Below are 16,744 nucleotides of genomic sequence, written 5' to 3'. Positions count from 1 at the left end.
CATTCATTATTTCTCGACATGAAGATTCAAATGCACTCCTAACCAAGGCTCTCACATTCTATACTTTAAAAATTTATGGTCAAAATTCACATGACACCAAATTATAGTCCATCAGGTTCATTTGAATATGAAAGCTTGTGTTTTCAAATAAACCTGTCGGACTATAACCTGGTGTCATATGATTTCTGACCTTGTCCACCCCAGTCCGACACTGGCATCTCCACATTATAAATTTATGGTCATCCAATTTTTGCTGACCATGTCCTAACTCACAAAACGAGCCATTCACCCATCATCGTTGTTCTATATTGAATGATAGAGAATAAGGAGAGTAAGCTGTGTGCTGAGGTGATTCAGCAGCGACCAGGGTGGGAAAATGGGGTTTTATGTCTGAGGGATTATCAGCTCCTTGCAATGACCAGCATGGCTCTGTGGCTGCTGTGTCATGATGTTGAGGGAAAATGCCAGATTGTCAGCCTTTCAGCAAATACATCCTGGGTGTGGTTTCGTGGCTGGTGTGCGGTAAATTGGGGATAGAATTGGACGTGACAAATGCTCATGTGTGAGGTAGGCTGTTAATGAGGCACATTTCATAAAATACAGCAAGAAATTTTATCGGGCTTCGTGGCAAGAATCACTCCCAAAAAATTCAAAGCAGCTTGGGCAAAATAAAACCCCACAGATTCAGCCCTACATTTCAACTTGAAAGAAACATGGTGAATAAAGGTAACAAAGGATGCAGCAGTGCACACTTAAACAATGTCATCCTCTTTCTATTCTCACATAAAAACTACTGAACCATATTTAAAATGACGAAAGGCAATAATTCCTGGTCTCTGAAAGGCAGAACACGCAGCCCAACTTTTCTGAAATTCTTTGAAGACTTGAAAGAGTTGATGAATGAATGTAATCTGATAGCTGTTATATCTGTCTCCATTTTTAGAAAGTATTTGATGTGACCTGTGCATAAAATGAAAGGTCTCACTCTTGGCTGAACAGTGGGTGGGGAAGGCAACTAACCATTGTAATTCTAACTGGCTAACCCTGACCAACAGAGCTCACCACAGTTCAGTGCCAGGCCTCTATTAATAAAACATTCAGAACTGATCTTGCTCAATGTAGTGAGTATGCAACAGACATGAATTGCAGGCAGTTGTACAAGTGATGACCACAAGACAGTGAAACCAATCAGTGGTGACAGTGCAAAACAAATGACCATAAGTTAACCGCCTATTTTACACCTCACACTGAATGGATTTAAAACAGGCAGATTGTAAAATAACTGATAGATTCAGCCTTTCCCATTTCTCATGTCCATCCAAGATCATTCTTGTCAACAATGTCTTTATAGAATCATAGCCTCATTTATTTTACAGTACTGAAGGCGGCCATTTGACCCATCGTTCAGCTTCAAGAACAGCTTCTTCCTCCATTATCAGACGATAAATGGACTCTAGTCTCAAATAGCATTGATCTTGCTAATGTTGATCTCATCTAGCACATCCCCTGTACAATGTAACCTGTATGCATGTGTCTAAGATTTTTCACAACCTTTGATCTGTACCTCGGTGCTAACTGTGATCTGCCTGTACTGCTCATAAACAAAGCCTTTCACTGTACTCTGGTACATGTGACAATAAATCAATCAATCAATCATCGTGTCTGTACCGACTCCAGAAAGAGCTACCTCATCCTATTCTCCAGCCCTGTCTCTGTAGCCCTCTAACTTCATCCCTTTCAAATATATATCCAGCTCTCTTTTGAAACCTACCTGGAATCTGCCTCCACCACTCTCCCAGGCAGCACATTCCAAATCCTAGCAACTCTCTGAGTGGAGAAGTTTCTCCTCATCTCACTCCTAGCTCTCTTGCTGACAGTCTTGAAAGTGTGACCCCTAGTTACTGACATAACAACCAGTGGAAACCGAATTTCTTGGTTTACTTTGTCAAAATTGTTCATAATTTTGAACACTTCAATAAGGTCACCTCTTAATCTTCTCTGTTCCAAGGAGAATAAACCCAATCTCTCTAATCTTTCCTTGTATCTAAAATCCCTCATTCCTGCCATCATTCCAGTTAATCTCCTTTGCACTTTCTCCAGAGCTTTAATGTCCTTCTTTAAATAAGGTGCCCAGAACTGAACACAATACCCAAAATATGGTCTGATCAATGATTTTTAGAGGTGTAGCATCACTTCTTTGCTTTTCTACTCTACGCTTCAACTTATAAATCCAACGATCCTATAAACCTTCTTAACAATTGTTGTAACTTGCCTGGTCACCTTCAGAGAATCATGTACATGCACTCTGAGGTCCCTCTGCTCCTGTACTCGTCTCAAAGTTGCATCACTGAGCCTGTATAGTCTCTTCATGTTTCTTTCACCAAAATGGATTACCTCACATTTCCCTGCATTGAGAATCATCTGCCAAGTGTCTGCCTATTTGGCCAACTTGTCAATGTCCTTCTGAAGTCACTCAATGTCATCCTCACAATTTACCATTTTCCCTAGCTTAGTACCATCTGCAAATTTAGAGATTTTGCCCTCGAAACACATCTCAAGATTGTTTGTCCTTATTTGCCCATTTTGAAGATGTAAGGTATGATACCCCTATCGAAGAGGTCAGATACTCTCTGGAACAGGAAGAATATCCTTGAATGTGTAACAGATAGATAGGCTTGACATGAGTTGTGAAGCTTTCAAGTCATATAAGTCCCCAATCTGTTTAATGCTTGGGAAAAAAATCCAACAGTTCTATAATTTCATAGTCCACAGCCCTAAGCATTTAAATAATGATGAGCAGAGTTCTAATGTGGGGCTGTGAACACAAATGTTTTGTTTAATTATAAACAATTAAGTCCTTGAAGGAAATGTTTGTTTTATTTGATAGGAAATCAAGCACTTCAAGGGATTTAAATGTATTGAGTGTTTTCTTTACATGAGCATTTTAAAAATATAGTCAAATTTGCAAAAGGCATGTATTTGATTATTTGATTATATTTTATTTTTATTTGATTCCAACTCGATACAATTCCTGAGGTCTGATCAATGTGTATAGTGGGTGAGTTGGCACAGAGAGTGTAAGGAGCAAGGTGGTCAAGGGGGGACATGGGTTAGCACTAAGTTGTCCTGTAGAGTCATAGAGTCATACAACATGGAAACAGACCCTTCGGTCCAACTTGCCCATGCCGAACAGTCTCCTACACTGAATTTGTCCCATTTTCCTGCATTTGGCCCATATCCCTCTGAACCTTTCTTCTCCATGTACCTGTCCAAATGTCTTTTAAATGTTTTAATTGTGCCCACCTCTATCACTTCCTCTGGCAGCTCATTCCATATACACTCCTCCCTCTGCATGAAAAAGTTGCCCTCGTGTCTCTTTTAAATCTTTCCCCTCTCACATTAAGCTTATGCCCTCAAGTTTTGGACTACCCTAGCCTGGGGAAAAGACCTTAGCTATTCACCGTATTTATGCCCCTCATGATTTTATAAACTTCTATAAGGTCACCCTTCAGTCTCCTATACTCCAGGGAGAACAGCCCCAGTGTATCCAGCCTCTCCTTATAAATCAAACCCTCCGGTCTCAGTAGCATTGTTGCAAATCTTTTTGTGCCCTTTCCAGTTTAATAACAGCCTTCGTGTAACAGGGCGACCAGAATTCTACACAGTACTCTAAATGTGGCCTTATCAATGTCTTGTGCAGCTATAACATGACATTCCAACTCCTGTGCTAAATGCTCTCAGCAATGAAGGCAAGCGTGTCAAATGCCTTCTTCACCATCCTGTCTACCTGTGACACCACTTTCAAGGAATTCTGTACTTGAACCCCTAGGTCTGTCTGTTCGACAACAATTCCTAGGGCCCTACCATTCACTGTGTAAGTCCTGCCCAGGTTGGTCTTAATAAAATGCAATACCTCACATTTATCTCAATTAAACTACATTCGCTATTCCTCAGCCCACTGGCCCAGTTGATCAAGATCCTATTGTACTCTAAGATCACCTTCTTCACTGAACACTACAACACCCATTTTGGTGTCATCCACTGAGGGGATATAAGTAGCTCTGGGGATTGTGGGTCTGTCAGTAGTTAATATCGATTGGCATGAAGTTAACATGAAGGGTATAAAGGATGATGGTACACCTTGTCTCTAACCTCCATCCTCAATCACTCCCTACCCCCAGCCCCAGTCACTCCCTACCCCCCCGCCCCAGTCACTCCCTACCCCCCCGCCCCAGTCACTCCCTACCCCCCGCCCCAGTCACTCCCTACCCCCTGCCCCAATCGCTCTCTCTCCTGATCCCCTCTTTGTCTCTCTAACCCACCATGAATATCTCTCTCTCCACTCCCACCCACAGTCACCCTTTCTGTATCCCATCCCAAGTTTCTCTTACAGCCATTCCCTGTCACTCTCTCTTTACATTCACCCCCAGTCACTCTCTCTTCCTCTACCTCTACCCCTCTTTCACTCTTTCTCTTCCCCCACCTTGAGTTTTCCTCCTCGCTCTGACAGGATTCCTGTTATATAATAGCCTTTTTCCAGCTACAATCACTTCTGATGAAGGGTCACAGGGCCTAAAATGCTAATTCTGTTTTCTGTCCATGGATGTTGCCAGAGCTTCTGAGTTTTTCCAGCAATTTTTGTTTTTGTTTGTGTTGACCTCCATCAATTAACTGGCCAGGGACTGTCCCTTTGGTTCTTGGTGGCATTAACTTGCCACTTGATTTTAAAACATACCTCTTTGACCACTCCTTCAACACCATTTCCTCACTCAATAGCTACTCAACGTTCCTTCCTGCACCCACAAAGCGGTTTTTAGTACGTGTTATGTTAAAGATTAAACACACATTGTTGTGCTATCTCTCCTCCACCTCTTTTGTTTTATAGTTCCTCCTGGGGCGTCTTAACACAAGGTGAGGCTCTTCCAACTCTACCCCTGATACGGGCGACATATAATGCACAGTAGCTCACCTCTTGTGCCTGGACAAGTCTCGGAAGAAATTCAGGCGGCAAAGGCGTGTACCGTGTCCATCTCAGATTCCGAAATATCTTCAACACTTGATGGGAGAGGGAGAACCCATGGGTTCTGGAGCCGTCAGAAAGGCTGTCGAGGAACCAGGCACTTTTGCTCCTGTACTATTTCCGAGTTTGCAGCTTTCATATGGTTTTAGTGCTTGTTCAGGACCATTGAGCTGACCCAAACTTTATATGTCACTGGACCTGACCTCACATCAACCATGTCTCTTACCCACACAGGGCGATCCCATGGTCCACACAAAACTTCATCTCCTGAAGTAAACTGTCTCTCTAGCTTACCGGAGTCTTGTTTCCGGCAGTGGAAGTCCTGATGCTGTTTCACCCAACGCCCCCCACAAGGTCTGGGAAGATCAGATTTAACCTGATACGGAACCTTCTCCCCATTAGCATCTCTGCTGGAGCTATCCTGAGGGATGGCCATAATCAGATAAGAACCGAGACAGTTTGGTATCCAGTAAAGCTGTTTCTTTAATCCTTCCTTCAAAGTTTGGATTGGTCTTCCTGTCAGACCATTGGATTATGAATAGTATGGAACTGCCCTTGTATGACAAAAACCATTTGAATAGGAAATACTCAAATTCCCTGCTGCTAAATGATGGGTCTTTATCTGCGACTAACATTTCCAGGAGTCTGTATATTGGAAAAAATGCGCACAGTTTTTCTATCGTCATCCCCATGTTTGATGAATGAACTCTATGCACATCCAACCACTTTGAGTGGGCCTCCACAATGACTAAGAACATTGAGGCTATGAAAGGACCTGCATATTCGACGTATAACCAAGTCCAGGGTTTATCCAGCCATTCCCTCAAACGTGGGGGACCCGCTGCCGGTAATGTTTGCCCTTGTTGGCACTTTGGGCACTGCCCCACCAACCTGGCGATGTCTGCACCAAACATAACTTCTCACCAACATCTTCAGTTTGGGAACCCCTGAATGACCCTGGTGTAGCTTAGCCAGTATCTGGCAGTGACCTTTGCTCAGGACAATCACTCTTGCTCCCCATAATAGTATGCCGTCCTCTACTTTGATCTGGTCTCTCTGAGTCCAAAAAGATTTCAATTCTGTTTATTATGGTCCTTTGGGATCCCCCATCACTACCAGCTGTTTCCGTTTTGCCAGGACAGAATCTTTCTGCATCCAAAGTCTGATCTTACCAGCTGTGACTGGGAGTGTGTCCACAGAATTTAAAACCATTACAGACTTTTCCAGTGGTGGTACCATCAGTGGTGTTTCTGCTAGCGGGAGGTGGCTCAATGTATCTCCATTTGTTATTGGCCTCCCAGACAGTGTTCCAACTGTAATTATACGCACTTAATATTAGAGCCCACAACTGAATTTGGCCTGGAACTCTAGGCAGCACTGTCTTGTCCTCTTTAAGTAGACCCAGCATGGGCCTGTGGTCCATTATTATTACAAATTCATGATCTAATACTACCCCGATGCTGTGACAGGAGGTATCACATGTCAGTACCAGATCTCACTTGGGATCATAGTGTGCCTTAGAGAATAATGGCTGTTTCTTCACTTCCCTGAAAGCTATGGCTTGGGTATGTGATCATATACAAGGCTGACTCTTTTTGTAAGATTTGTTGCAAAGGTGTCAGGATGGATCCCAGGTTATGTATGAACGTTCTGTAATAATTCACCAATCCAAGGGAAGACCTAAGCTCTGGTATAGGTGTGGGAGCTGAGCACCTTTGATCACCATCACTTTAACTTCCAATGGGTGCAGCCTGGTCTTGTGACTTTGTAGCCCAAGCAGGTCACTTGGGGTACCTGGGACACATATCTTTCCCTTCTAAGGCATACGCCTGCCTGGGAGAAACATCTACAGACTATGTCCAAATTCTCTAGGTGCTCCTTTCAGGTCTTCCCTGTCATTAGCACATCATCCAGATAAATGGTGACCTGGGGTAGACGTTGCAAAACGTTGTCCATCATCCGCTGAAAAACTGCGCAGGCTGATGATACCCCAAGTGGTTGTCTCCTATACTGGTACAAACCCTTATGGGTATTAATGGTGGCATATTTCTGGGAAACCTCATCTCACTACAAATATCAAATACAGATGGAACATATCCAGCTTCAAGAAGGACAGCCCTCCTGCCAACTTTGCATACAAGTCCTCTATGTGATGGATTGGGTATTTATCCAGCTGTGAGAAGTGGTTTACCATTTGTTTGAACCTGCCCCCACCCACAAAGGCAAACAAATCCTTTGGGCTTTACAATCGATATGAGTGGTGACGCCCATTCCGCCAACTGAAGTGGTTTGATGATTCCTTCACTTTCCAGCCTCCTGACTTCTGCCTCTACTTTTACCCATAAGCAAATGGCACTGGGTGGGTCTTGCAGAATCATGGAATTGCTTCCTGGTCAACACGCAAGGTGGCCTTGGCTCCTTTGATAGTCCCTAGACCTTCCCGAAAAACGTCTGGGTATTTAATTTGGACTTTACTCAGGCAGCCATTTCATAATCAAAATATCAAGGTGAATCTTCCTCAACCAATTTCTCCCCATTAAGCTTGGGCCCGAGCCTTTTACTACAATCAGTGGTAACTGAACCAGCTGCTTCTCATAAGAGACTGGAACTGAAGTTGTACCCTCAATCTGTAAAGATTCCCCTGTATAGGTTCTCAGTCTATGCGAGATCTTGAGCAAACATAAAGGTTGGAGTCCAGAACAAATTTTGTTAAAGACTGGTTCTGTGATCGCTGAAACAGCTGTGCCAGTATTGACCTTTGTTAAAACTGGGGGACCAGAGGCTTATTTTGATTGGTTCTGATTTGGATGTTGCTAAGCAATTTAACTGTTCCAAATCAGAAGTAGGTCAACTTTCCAGGGTGTGCACTCTCCTGGATACTGGCCTATGAGTTCTCTTCCTCAGTTTAGGTCTATTGGGACACTTTTGCTATCTCGAGACTGCATACCAGCAACAACTACAATGGCTTGCTGGCCTGGATCCTGAAGTGACTTTTAACCATTTGTCTGAGGACTGGCTTTGATTTAGGGTTTTGCTGTGGGCTGACCTGGATTCCGTCTGTTCAGGATATGTCCTAAGTAACTCTATGCAATTGCCTTCACTCCAGTGCTGTCTCCCAAGCTCAGTTGGCCTGACGAAGGTGTCCACTTCCATCGGAATGCTCTGCAACTTATAGGATCCACTTGCTGCATTTTCCAATGACAGAGCCAATTGTAGCGCCTGTTTGCAGTCCAGTTGGGCTTCAGCTAGTAGACACTTTTGCATGGTTACATCATTAATCCCACTCTTGTCACCAATGGAACTATCTCCACAGAGGCCGGTATCCCTAATCTTGCCCACTAGTGTTTTCCCCTGCCTTCTCTTTTTTTATTATTCATTCATGGGATGTGGAAATTGCTGGCTAGCATTTATTTCCCATCCTTAATTGCCCAGAAGGGGTTTGGAGTCACATGTAGGCCAGACCAAGTAAGGATGGCAATTTCCTTCCCTAAAGGACGTTAGTGAACCAGATGGGTTTTTTTGACAATAGGCAATGGATTCACGGTCATCATTAGAACCCGAATTCCATGTTTTTATTGAATTCATAATTCCATCAGAACATAATTCCCCAGAACATTACCTTGGTTTCTAAATTAACAGTCCAGTGATAATACCACTGGGCCATCGTCTCCTCTGTTTGCTCTCCTAATTGCTTTTTGTTTTCCCCTCTGCACTTTCTGTACCACTGTAGGGCCTCCATTGATTTGTCCCCTTTGTATCCATTATACATCTCTCTTTTCTTTCTCATCCAGTCCTGAATATTTCTAGACATCCAGGATTCTCTGGGCTTGTTGTTCCTGCATTTCACCGAGAAGGGAATATGTTGGGCAAGTTCACTCCCTAATTCCTGGTTGAATGCCTCCCACTTATTTTGCTTTGGATTTTCCCTCAAGTAACTATTCCCAGTCTACTTTGGCCAGATCCTGCCTTATTTTAATAAAACTCCCCCAGTCCATAATCTTTGTTTCAGAGGTGAGAGCTATCACCTTCTCAAAGCTAGGTAGAGGCTGTCTAAAAACATTTCAGTTTTGTCTCTTAAATTGGTAGAAATAGCAGACTTTCATTCAATCATATGTCAAGAACTCAAAGCTGATTCCAATCTTGTCACTGAACTTAAAAGCCTTATAGCACTGCCCAGTTTCTGGCAACACTTTACTTTGTGGATGATACTTTAGTTTTCATTGATAGCCAAACCTGCCTCATTTCTACACAACTTTAGAATCATAGAATCCCTACAGTGTGGAAGCAGGCCATTTGGCCCGTTCAGTCCACACTGACTCTCGGAAGAGCATCCCACACCCCCGCACCCCCACCCCGACTCTATCCCTGTAACCCTACATTTTCCACGGCAAAATCACCTCACCACAATCTTTAGATGGTGGGAGGAAACTGGAGGACCTGGAGGAAACCCAGGCAGACACAAGGAGAACATGCAAGCTCCATACAGACAGTTGCCCGAGATTGGAATCGAACCCGGCACCCTGGCACTGAGCCACCGTACCACCCAATTCTCAAGCTTTCAATTCTCCTGCCCTTCCCCAAGAAACTGGACACTGCTAGCCCCCGATATTAAAGTCAGAGCATTAACCTGGCAGTGGTAGCTCACTGGGCCTTCAGCCTACTCTCTTCATCACAACATTCTACATGCTTAAGTCTCCAACTTCCATTCACACAGGTCAGCTACCAGCCTCACCACATCATCATGCCCACTCTCAGACCAGCTCACACACCACGCCAGCCTTTCAGAACTTCAATTTAAAGCTGAAGGATATCTAGAACATGCATTCTTCTGCCAGGTTGCTTTGTGTGCAGAGATACACACACAGGTCTCATGCGTTAATATATGGTCCATTTTATGACTCTTAGCCTAATTGTTTAGCAGTCAACCGTTTTGCAGTTACTTGGAGGCTGCCAGTCTCTGTGAGACACATGGCCTTTTAGTACGGATGGAAGTAAAGGCAAGTAATTTTGGAGGAGGAGGTGGATGAGAGCCATTGAGGGAACATGATGCATGTAATAATGAAAGTTGTAGTCCCTGAGCTTTGGTGAGAAGAGTATGCAGTGAAAGAGTTCAAGTGAGGAGTGGCCTTCTGAGTGTGAAGAGAGAAAATAGTCGCACTTACCCTTATAAAACATAGAACACAGAACTGTACAGCACAAGAACGGGCCGTTTGGCCCACAGTGTTGTGCCGAACATGACGCCAAATTAAAATGATCCTTTTTGCCTGCCTTTGGGCCATATCCCTCCATTCCTTGCATATTCATGTGCTTATCTAAAAGTCCCTTAAATGTCCCTATCATATCCACCTCTACCGTCACCTATGGCAGCACATTCCACACTCCTACCACTCTCTGAATAAAAAACTTGCCCCTCACATCTCCTTTGAACTTCCCCCCCTCACCTTAAATGCATGCCCCCTAGTTTTAGACATTTCAACTCTGGGAAAAAGATTCTGACTGTCAACCCTATCTATGCATCTCATAATTTTATAGACCTCTATCAAGTCTCCCCTCAGCCTCTGTCGCTCCAGAGAAAACAACTTGAGTTTTTCTAGCCTGTCCTTATAACTCATAAAGGCTGTCTAAAATCATTTCAGTTTTGTCTATTAAATTGATAGAATTGGAAATTGGTAGACTTTCATTCAATCATATGTCAAGAACTCAAAGCTGATTCCAACCTTCTCACTGAACTTAAAAGCCTTATAGCACTGCCTAGTTTCTGGCAACATTTTTCTGTAATGCAGGCAGCATCCTGGTAAACCTCTTTTGCACATTCTCCAAAGCCTCCACATCCTTCCTGTAATGTGGTGATCTGAACTGAACGCAGTACGACAAGTGTGGCCGAACCGAAGTGTTATAAAGCTGAACAGATCACTGACCTCTTCTTGCCTGCAGTGCCAAGCATTGAGTTTCACCTGGACATTGCACTAATTTGGGGCTTTGTACCAGCTGGATGGGTGTGCTGGTGTAGTATCCATTGCTGGTCAGCAGAATAGAGTACGGCTTTCCTCTACACTACAGTAGCAAGGCATTGGCAGGGTAATACTGGCATGAGTTCAATTGGCCTGTAGTTATTTATTGACCTGTGGTGGGCAGGTTGCCCATTCCAATGCCCATCCACCACATGCTCTCCATTATGGGGCTGGTGTTGGGTTTGGACTGCAGATGGTAAGCTTGCCACCTACTCTATTTTACATTCCCCAATAACAAAAACAAACCTTACAGGGAATATCCCATCACTACAAACTATCTGAGAAGAACCAAAGAGAAATAAAAAACAGTGATACTATTTAAAAAGAAGTTGGGAGTACTCCTTATGCCTTGTTTAATTACATGTTCATTGTGTTTGAATGTATGCAGTTTGTGGGCATTAAGTGGAGATTCATCTGTGTTCCTATAAACAGAAACAGATTGAAAATGGGTTGTGAGTAAAGAGATGCCCATTTATAATGTAAATGTATGTAAATAAAGTTTGGCTCTGGTTTACCCTTAGCCACTTTATTTTCTAGCATTGAATATTTTGGCCAATTTTTATCCCTCAGCGAAAATCACTACAACAGATAATCTAATCATTTATCTCTCTCACTTGTGGTATCTTGTAAACAGACTGGTGAATTTCTCTACATTTCAACAGTGGCTATTACTTAAATATACTGACTTGGCTGTCAGATTCTTTGGGATATCCTGGGAAGCTGCGAATTAAACTCTGTAACATTCTACGACATGCAGACAGCAGGGCAATCAAATATTAAGGACAAAGTTACAAGTAAAACTGAACATGTAATCAAGCAAAATTTTAATATGTTCAGTTCACCTTCATTGATCAAAATCCCATTTGAGTATATTATGTTGTCAGTAGCTATTTTCCCATGGAATTCAATTTATGATCCCTGTGGAGGTGAAATTACAACTGAAGAAAGGATGACTTATTTGTCTACTGAGGCAAGGGTATTATGTGATTAATGCAGGGTAACCTTTGACAATGGAACATGTTTATTCTGTAAATGACCCCTGTTTGAAGAGTGGTGTTACTCAGTTTACTTGGATAAGAATGAAACATAAGGTTCATGACACTGCACTAAGGCTTCAATGGAGATATCACTTTTAAATCCTGTTTGCATTGCAGAAGCACTTTTTTTTCCCAACAGGATAGTTTCTTCAGGCGCCATCATCAAAACAAGCACATATGTCATTGATTCCAGAGATGTATATGTTTAACTGCAGCTGAAAAAACAACATCTGACATCTCAGCTGTGATAAAAAAATGGATACTTCTTTGAGGTTCACTTTACTGAACATACCTATTTAACTTCAAACTCACTTTAGGGGAAAGAATAAAGTAAGAACGTCTATCAGTGCTATCTTTAAGCACCACTAAAGGCTTATGTGACATCACAGTACTTGGATAAACAGCTACTGCCCTCAAACTCTCCCACCAGTCAAACTCTTTTTCTCTAACTAGATTACAATTACAGTTGAGGCACCTGATGAAATTTGACAACATACTTATGTCATTAAAATAATTTGTATTCATGAACACAACAGCCAAATAGAATGCTAGGCAGTAATCTAACAATCTAACAAAGGAAGAGTGTTGACCACAGTATAATGGGATATTAGAATGTAGAAGACAGTTCTGAAAATGATTCACATTTATCTCCTTCTTATACAGACCCTCAAGATGAGAGATGGCTTTCTTTGCTCTAATATTGTGGGTCCTGAGGTGGCAAAACATTCCAATATTGGGTTCACACACCTTGCCGCTGATCTGATTGTACTCTTGACTCCACTTTCCTGCCTTCCAACTTTCATCTTTGACTTGCTTGTAAATCAAAACTCTGTCTAACACATCCTCGAATATAATCAACGACTCACCCTCCATTGCTGTCCTGGTAAGATAATTCTAAAGACTAAAAGCCTTCTGAAAGAAGAAATGTCTCCACATCACACTCTTAAATGGAAGACTCCTCCTTATAAACTATGTTGGAAATTTTCCTGAGGGGTATTTACCCTGTCAATAATAATAAATATATTCCTACTAATTAAAGGGAAGTGATGTCCTCTCAGTTAAAGATTACATTGTTCAGAATTTATGAACAGATTCTTTAACTTAATTAAAATACTACCTCCAATCTTTAATGTTGCTCTGACAGCAACTTTAAAAAGTCATGCCCAATAAATTTAAGCCACTAAAATGGGGCTAGGAGTCACAAAATTAATTAATGAGAAGTGAAGGTGAAGTAATTATTACATCAAATTTCAACAGATCAACAGCTAAGTTGATGTATCAAAGTTAGGTACTTGTGAGTTATGTGTTCATATGATAATAGTCACCATTACATCTATTCATTGGCCAGGATTCTGCCAACAGCTTGCTGGTTCTGATTTCATAACCAGAGACTTGCACCATTTCACTGTTTTCTCTGGGATTACAATTAAAATTTCTAAATGCCGGCAGCGTAAATGCAATATGTATAATGTTAAGCTTTGTAAGCACCTCTCTGTGGGATACGGCTAAACTTGAAAGCTCAGCTGAGGCTCTCTTCTCTGCATGGTGAAGGATATTGTCCAAGTTCACACTCAGTGGGGATAATTGAAACACTGTAACCCTGCAATGACTCTGTCAGACAACATCCTTAAAAGGTCACACATTTGTTCAATTCTGATACCTTTCTTACTTTGACTGACTCTCCCCAACCCTCTGCAACCACACCCAGGACAGCAGACCTTTCCTACTTCATCGTCCATGCCCTTATAATCCCATTCCACTCCACAAATTCCCTCACTCTGACTCATCTGTGCCATCCAAAGCCTCCATAAAACTATCATTCTACTGTACACTCCCGTCTGCCAATGGGTTTAACAAAGTCAGCTTTCAATCTTTCAAACAAATGCACAAACCTGGCTGGTACATGCCATTATTACACAAACATGAAATTTACAAAATTTGTATAAATTGGTCAGTCGTGATATCCCACCATGGCAGCTTGTGGAATTTAAATTCAATTAAATCTACAATCTAAAGCTCGGCAAACCATGACAGTTATCTCAGATTGTTTCAAAAACTAATCTGGTTCACTAGAAACATTGGAACAGGTGTAGGCCATTCAGCCCCTCAAGCCTGTTCCACCATTCAATAAGATCATGCTGATCTGTGGCCTAACTCCATGTACCTGCCTTTGGCACATATCCGTTAATACCTTTGACTAACAAAAATAAATCTATGTCAGATTTAAAATTAACAACTGATCCTGCAACCACTGTGGTGCGTGGAAGGGAGTTCCAAACTTGTATCACCCTTTGTGCTTCCTAAAATCTTTCCTGAACAATCCGGCCCTATTTCTAAAACAATGCCCCCAGTTCTAGAAGCCCCTTTTGGGGATTCCTTTAAGGAAGGGAATCTGTCATTCATACATGTTCTGGCCTATGTGCGACTCCATATTGACAGCTATGTGGTTAACCCTTAACTGACCTCTAAAATGGCTAAGCAAGCCACTCAGTTCAAGGGCAGTTAGGGGTAGGCAACAATCCTGGTTTTGCCAGCAATGTCCACGTCCTTTAAAAGAAGATAAGATATGTCAGATAGACTTCTTAGGCAAGCCTTAAAGATATGGAACTGAGAATTAACTTGGAATAAAACAAGATGGAATAGTTGAAACAAAGTTCATATATTTGATATTAATTCATGTAACATGAGGATAGTATTTGAATTTTACACAGAGTTTATACAGAACCTCACAATAAAAATACTTCCCCTATCTTTTCATTTGTCTACGCATGATACAATTAAGTTCCAGTTATTTGCCAATTATTTTCCTCTGGTCAATTATACATTACAATATTGTACTTACAGCGTATTAGGAGCAACTTTATTAAATAGACAGAGAGCAGACCTTAACCAATTCCTTTTGCAGGATGGAACAAAGCAACTTCTATATACATGGTAAATAATAAAAGATCAGATATAAACAACAGATGTATTTCTGGACTCCTTGCTAAGGTGTTTCTAGCATTGTATAAACACTCAAGTAGTGCGGAGTAGAATAACATTGCTTCATCGGAGGCTCCACTGATGATGTCACCGAGCATGGGGACAAAACATCTGAACAAAAACAAGCCAGTTCAGTGAGCAAGTCAACAATCTCAGTGTCAACTTGCTTCGATCAGAACTGAGTTGGTGGTGTGTGTATGTTATATGTTGTATATATTATGCATCTATGATTAAACACTAACCATCTATTATTCATGTAAACAAATGGAATAAAATACGAAAGGTAAAGAATGTTATTCTTCTAGTTCCGTGCTTTAGTCACAGAGGGGACTTCAGCAGTGCATTGTGTATAAATTTCATTAAACAGATGCTTCCAGCTTAGTTGCAGCAATAAACAGATTCCATAAAGTCTCTAAGATCATCTACTTACCTTCACATTTCTGAGTTGTTTCACTCTGTTTGTGACCAGCAGGACATTTGCATTCATAGGAGCCAACAGTGTTGATGCAGCTTCCACCTTGGCACATGCCTGGGATTGCCTGACATTCATCAACATCTGGAAGAGAGCAGCACTTCAGTTCCATAATCTGTGAATCAGTCAGACTGCACACATAGTAACATCTGCCTTATGTAAACACCGCCACAATAACCACAATAGTTGCTGGATCTGAAGAAAGAGAAAGATGAAGTCTTCTATGAAACTGTTTAAGTTTGTTTTGTCAAAATTAGGTTTCATACCAGGTTCTCATTGAGATAGATTTCAGATCCCTTCAAGTCTAAAATTATTGAAATTTTTAAATTGTTATATACAATGATTTATACCAAACACTCAGTTTCACCTTATGAGAAAATGGACTTCTTTTGTGGAAATTCTGCATCATTTCCATCAGTAATTTAAAACTATCCCTAGCACGGCCATTTTCCAATCTGATATTTGTAAGAGTTTCTCTGCATGCAAAGTTTTTCTAAAAGCACACTAGCAGTGATTCTGCCTTTCAGAAGAAACCAGAAATCAATGTTCCCTCCAATGCCTACATGATCATCTCCGGTTTTGGTTTCCTATTTATCATTTCTCCCGGCAAGTTTTCACAGGCACACCAGTGATGCTTAATGTATCACTCTACATTCTAGAGAAAACTTTCCAATTGCTTGAGCAACTGCAAGTCTGGGTGAGTGACATTTATACCCAGCTCAGCATCAACAGAACTGAAGAATTATGTGGTTCTGGTTCAGCTCCATTAACCTCCCAGTGCCATCTAGATTATTCTGATAGACACAACTTTGCGAATGCTCTACCTTATGTCTGGTCTATTATCAACATATATTTCTTTCATGTTGGACACTGGTTTTGATTTTCCTTCTTCTATGCAGGCACAGGGACAGAGCTGTGCAAATTTGTAGACATTACTGACGTATGAGATATAACAAATAGTTCTGAAAACCAGTGAAGACCTGTAAAGGAATCAACAGATGGAATGGGTTTTAAGCATGAACCAATTGTGTTGTACTTTAAAACCGGTGATAAATGTACTTGGATCTCTGCAATGATTATAGTTACACAAGAAAATATGATTAGGCTCTGACAATTTTTGAATCAGAACTTTGAGCTGCAAACTATAATGTTTGTAAGAGATAGTAGGAACTGCAGATGCTGGAGAATCTGAGATAACAAGGTGTAGAGCTGGATGAACACA

The 16,744-nt window shown here is 41.6% G+C and overlaps 1 protein-coding gene across 1 annotated transcript in view; it reads right to left on the bottom strand.

Annotated features, from left to right (window-relative positions):
- The window catches only part of LOC109933222 (fibrillin-2-like), a 114,008-nt gene that overhangs the window by 10,824 nt on the left and 86,440 nt on the right, over positions 1-16,744 (bottom strand). Inside the window, exon 7 of the mRNA XM_020532181.2 lies at positions 15,481-15,606. Coding sequence (XP_020387770.2) covers positions 15,481-15,606 — 126 coding nt within the window. The remainder of the gene's footprint in view (positions 1-15,480; positions 15,607-16,744) is intronic.

This window comes from Rhincodon typus, chromosome 3, assembly GCF_021869965.1.
Source record: "Rhincodon typus isolate 14 chromosome 3, sRhiTyp1.1, whole genome shotgun sequence".
Taxonomy (NCBI): Eukaryota; Metazoa; Chordata; class Chondrichthyes; order Orectolobiformes; family Rhincodontidae; genus Rhincodon; species Rhincodon typus.
Note: the sequence above shows the minus strand (reverse complement) of the source record. Positions and strands in the feature narration are given on the sequence as shown.